We start from the raw sequence: 5,935 nt of genomic DNA on the forward strand, positions 1-5,935 counted from the left end.
TCCCTATAGATTTGGGGTATCAGATCTTTAATGCAAAATTTTCCTAAAGACCAGGTCTTTTTGTTCACTCACTAGGTGCTCCCGTACCTACCCCTCCCCAAATAAACCATTCTATTCACTTTGGTTCTGTTCACTCTGTCTATGCTGAGTTGTGCTCTCCCCCCCAAATACTGATTTGGGCCTTGTTCACAGTTTTTATTTCCAAGTGTTATTACTTTTGCCTCTTCTCATACTGCCTATATGCTATGGCTGGTTAAAGATTCTTCCCCACCCACAGCTGGGTAGATTTCTGATCTAGCTCATCAATCCATTTCAGTAGCATTGTTGCTCTAAGCTCCTTTTCTACCAGAGTGGCTGGTATTCAGTAACTCCGGTTATTTTTATTGAATGGAGAGTTCCTTCCTCAGTAGTTTCTGTTTTGCTGTTGTATAACTTTTTTAAAACAAATGTTTATTGCCTCACTTTGTAGTAAGAACAATTTTGGGGGGGCAGGGCAACGAGGGTTGTGACTTGCCCAGGGTCACACAGCTAGTAAGTGTCAAGTGTCTGAGGTGAGATTTGAACTCAGGTCCTCCTGAATCCAGGGTTGGAGCTTTATCCACTTGGCCACCTAGCTGCCCTTGTTGTATACATTTGCCTCTAAAGTCTTACATTTATATAAAAACTCCTGTTCATCTATAGGCTTGTAAAGGCTTTGCATTCCTTAGCTTTTTGGATCTTCACAGTCATCTGAAGAAGCATCATTATCCTCATTTTACCAAAGAAACTGGGGCCCAAAGAGGATGGCTTGTCCAGGGTCTCCCAGTTAGTATAGATTTGAGGCCAGATTTGAACCATGGCCTTCCTAACACCAAGCCCCATGGACTGTTTCAGTCTACTTAACTGATACATATTGCCATTTTTATCAGGTACCAACGAACTGTTATAATTATTGCTTGAGAATATACTTATTATGATGGATCAATACAGTAATGCCAGATCTTATTTCCTATCTTTTTCATCATTTCCCTTGCTATTCTTGACCTTTGGCTCCACATATGAATTTTGCCATTACCATTTTAATTGATATAGGATTGTATTTCTTTCCCTTCTCAGCTGTAACTCTGACTCTCTCCAGATTTTGTCACCATGACACTCGGCTGCCTTCTCGCCTAGAAAAATCTTTTCACCATGTCAGCCCCTTATCCATTGGCGAGTTCCTTCCTGGGACCTCCATTCTGGGAATGGCCCCAGGCTGACCATGCTTCGGTCTCCTCCCAGCTATGATTCGCACTCTGAACTTCACCATGTGCCTACATGAGACCTTCTCCTCCCCATCACTTATGTGGTATCTTCCTTCTTTAGAAGGTTAGCTGCAGGAGCACCAAAGATAACATTTCCCACCTCCTGAGGACAGCTTTAGCTGCATCCCCCACATTTTGGCCTCAAGATGGAACATAATCAAGAAAATACAGACAGAAGATTAACAATCCATGAAATCATAGCCAGAAAAGTCAAACAACATCCAGAGCTGGATTCGAATTTACTTATAACTGGATCAGCATATGCTGGACAAAATGCAGGTTTTTCTGGCCTAATAGTGGACAGTTTTTTCCAAAACATCTTAAATGTGACACATGCTCACATAGCATCAGCTTTACCAATGGCTGTTCTCCCATTTTCATCAACCCACATAACTTACAAAAGTGTCATAAGTTTACCTCTGAGCACAGGTGATCTAAGCTGTGAAGTCTGTGCTGTTATAAGAGGTGGAAAGGTTGGTCTGATAATTGGAGGTCTGTACCTTGCTGTTTTGGCCATGCCCATAAATGATACTCTGGCAGCCAAGTACAGCTTGGCTCCACTGCAAGAGAAAGGAAATCTTTGGACCTACTGGATCAGCGTCTCTCAACCTGTCTTTAGAAAGATGGTCTTTCCCATAGTGCTGCAGACTATGTTTGCAGCATACCTTGGTACTAAGCAGTATGAAGTGCTCATAAAAGCACTTGAATTACCTGAACCTGGCTTTCAATTCCAGGACATTCAAAATAAATCAAGTGCACAGCTAAAAGAATAACATTATATAAAAATAAGAAACTAATACCCCAAAATATACCAATAAAATTGTACTTATTGCAAAAAAAGGTTAGCTGCTTCAAAGAGGTGACCCACTTTTTGCTTGTATTTTTTGTATTCCCAACACAAAGCATGTGCCTGGCATATAGTAAGCACTTAATAAATGTTTTTTGCCTGCTTATATTATTTGAAGGGTAATAAGTCATATCTAATACTGGATACCTCTGTAATAATCTAAGTGTTCCTTTATTACTATACAAATTATTTTATAGTTGCATTTGCATAGGTTTGTGATGCCATCAGCATTGGTATATTGATTCCCAGATAAATAATGCAGTTTCGCATTTTTGTTTGTTTGTTGTTGTTTTTTAGTGAGGCAATTGGGGTTAAGTGACTTGCCCAGGGTCACACAGCTAGTAAGTGTTAAGTGTCTGAGGCCAGATTTGAACTCAGGTCCTCCTGACTCCAGGGCCAGTGCTCTATCTAACGCGCCACCTAGCTGCCCCAGTTTCTCATTTAAAAAAATTTTTTTTTGCTTTCTGGGTTTTTTTTGTAATATGTTGATGACTTTTGTAGATTTTTATACTGATGCAATTTAATACCTCAGTTAGTTTTTCTGGATTCTCCAGGGTTTTCTAAGTAAATAATACTATACTCTACTAGAAATAGTTTTGCTTCCATTTTCCAATATTTCTTCTCCTATTTTTCCCTTGTCTTACTGTTATAGCTAGCATTTCTAAGATTATGTTGAATTATAAGCAGTAGGAAAGCTTTCATTGTTTTCTTCAGTACAAATAACTACTTGTTTTTAGATAAAGGCTTTCAATCATAATGGGGAATGTTCCTTTCATTATTATGTTTTTCAGTGTCTTTTAAACATAAACAAGTACTGAATTTTATTGAATTATTTTCCTGCATGTTTTGATATAAGCAAATGGTTTTTGCTTTTTTAATTAATTTGATTTATTATGCTAATTGCCTTCAAAATGTTGAACCATCCTTGCATTACTTGTATAAATCTAACTTGCTCATAATGAATATTTTTGACATACTGCTGTAGTCTCTTTGCCACGTTTTTATTCTGAATTTATTATCAATATTCATTAGTGATATTGGTTTGGATTTTTCTTTTCTTTAATCTTTGTTTATGTATTAGCTCCTGTTTGCCTCATAGCAAGAGTTGGCTAAATTGTTCCCCACCACCGTCTCCCCCAAACACCTCCCCCCATAACACTTTTGTGAAGAGTTTATGTAAGGAGACCCTCTGTGGAAGATTTATTGGAGGGAATGAACAAGAACCATATAAGATGAGGTGAGGAAAAGTTGAGATCAGCCCAAAGTGATGGTTTTAGCTACATCCGTGTTTTCTTTAATATAATGTTTATTATTTCTATGATTTAGTCATTGACCTCATTCTTTAAGATATGATTTTAGTGTCTATTTTTTACCTGCATCTTTTGTTCATATTTCCTTTATCGATTTATATGCTGTGATATAGTTATTAAAGCACATTTAAACCTTTCCAAATTTATGTGATCTTTGTGCCTTACTGTAAGATCAAATTTGGTATAAGTCCCATGTGAGCCTGAAAATGAAGTATTCTCTAATACTCTTTCAGTATTCTCTATTGGTCTGTCAAATGCACCTTCACTAACATTTCTTCTTGTTTGGATGTTAGATTCAATATGCATCCAAAGAGAAACATTAGCATTTCCTACTATTAATTCTTGATCATCTAAGGTTGTTTTTTTCCATTTTGGATCATCTTTCCTTTAAGTATTTGCTATGCCATATTTGTTCCACTTAGATTTCATATTAATATTTCTATACCAAATATGGTAGCTGTGCATTGATTATTGAGGTTTTCCAATTGTCTGTGATACCTTTTAAGAATAACATATCTTCCCTGTTTTCCTCCCTCCATGACCTTTAAGATTCCTTCCAGTTCTAACTTTCTGACCTGACAAAAGATGTTACATCTCTAATAAACATGAACCTCTTATTGAGTTTTCTAAAGAATCGCAAAGTTCTTGTTCTAGAACTATTGTCTCCTCTGGGCATTTAGTTGTTTTTCTAGCATCCTTTTCTTCTTGAGATTCCTCAAGGAGGAAAAGATAATCACTGTATTCAAAGGATAAAGGATTCTTGTATTAAGGTCTCCTATTCTGCTAATTCCTTCTCTTAGTTTCTTCTCAGGTTTTCCCCTTTGAAGACATTTTCTATCCCCTTCCTCTTTTTATAGTTTTATATCAACTAGCACATACTTTGTTCTCTTTGTCTCTTCAATCCAGCTCCCTCACAGTTGCCAAATAAGTATTTAGGAGACATAGGTAATTCCAACTGTTTCTCTAGGCCCCTAAAATTCCAAACAAAGTCCTCAGCCTAGCATTTAAAGCCTTTAACAACCTGGCATCTACCCCCCTTCTTCCATATGGCCTTCCATGGACTTCTTCCATATTACTTTCCATCATGCTATCTAGATTCCAGCCAAGCTGGCCTAACTGACTGTTCTCCAATTGGGCGTTCAGTCTTCCCATTTTGAGTCTTGGCCTAGGTTCTCCACCATGCCTTCAAAGTGCTCCCCTTCCTCATTTCTGTCTCTTAGAATCCTTAACTTCCTTCAAAGCAAGGGTCAGGTGCTACCCTCCATGGGGCCCTTCTCTTATCCCCACTCTTTAGTGAGGCTCTTTCCTAAAATGATCTTGTATTTACTTGTCTGTGTAATTATATTCCTCTGCCTCCCTCACCCCGTCAAACCCAAGTCATGAAATGCCAAGGTATTGTTCCCTTTCTATAACTAATATCTCATATCCCTACACATAGCATCACAACTGCCACCCTAGAAGCATATTTTGTTGAACGGATTTGAAAGAAGGGAAGATGGTCTTAATCCTGACCCTGTGTTCAACTCTCCTGAAGCATTCCCCCAATGAAGCAATTTTTCCATGGGTAGGTGGGTGCATCAGATTGGCACACACATATCTTTGCAGTGATCATAAAAATGGTCTTTAGTGCCCTTTGCTATGTCAGAAATGGAAAGTTTTGTTTTTTTGGCAGGGCAGTGAGGGTTAGGTGACTTGCCCAGGGTCACATAGCTAGTAAGTGTCAAGTTTCTGAGGCCGGATTTGAACTCAGGTCCTCCTGAATCCAGGGCCAGTGCATTATCTACTGTGCCACCTAGCTGCCCCCAGCAATGGAAAGGTTTTAGGGGAAAATGTTAGATTCCCTGGTCCCACCTCGCTCCATCTGAGTAAGTTGGAAAACAAAGGGAGTGGCCTGGGCAATGGCCATGGAATCACAACAGATGGCTATGCATAATAAATGGACTAAGGTTGGGTTTGGGTTTACATTTAATTAATTTTAAAATCTATTAATGAAAATCATTTCCAGATGCTTTTTGGTTTGCTATGGTTATAGGCTAGATTCTCAACTATTGCAAAATCCCAAATGGGCTAATGGTTATGACGAAGCCTGCTTTCTGAGAATGGAAGAGTATCGGACTCTGAGTTCTGTCATAAATGCATAACAATACACACTATACTATACACACTAGAAGTCCGTGAACCCTCCAGGCTCTTTAATACCAATATTCCCCGGCGATGCTATTGTGGTCAACCCCGTCTCCATAATCCAGAGAACAATAAAAAAAGCCAAAATGAAGGCAAGCAGAACTTCTTACCAAGGACGACTTGCATGTGCAAAGTGGGATAAAAATGCCATCAAGAACACATATGACCAGAATAGAGGAGAATAGATGGATGGCTGTGTTCTACTGGTTACTGTGCTAGAGTCAAACAATGAGAGGAAGCCCGCCCCTCCCCCTCCCCCATATTAAAAAGAACCTCTATGGTAGATCTATGGTAGTACACGGAATAGAATT

General features: G+C 38.8%; 1 protein-coding gene across 1 annotated transcript; it reads left to right on the forward strand.

The window, feature by feature from the left end:
* Positions 1-1,416: 1,416 nt before the first annotated feature.
* Positions 1,417-2,056, forward strand: LOC122733953 (transmembrane protein 126A-like). Its single transcript, XM_043974651.1, has one exon. It carries the CDS (start codon positions 1,430-1,432, stop codon positions 2,054-2,056), a length of 627 nt encoding a protein of 208 aa, XP_043830586.1. The 5' UTR covers positions 1,417-1,429.
* Positions 2,057-5,935: the final 3,879 nt, after the last annotated feature.

Source organism: Dromiciops gliroides, chromosome X (genome assembly GCF_019393635.1).
Source record: "Dromiciops gliroides isolate mDroGli1 chromosome X, mDroGli1.pri, whole genome shotgun sequence".
In the NCBI taxonomy this organism is placed as follows: Eukaryota; Metazoa; Chordata; class Mammalia; order Microbiotheria; family Microbiotheriidae; genus Dromiciops; species Dromiciops gliroides.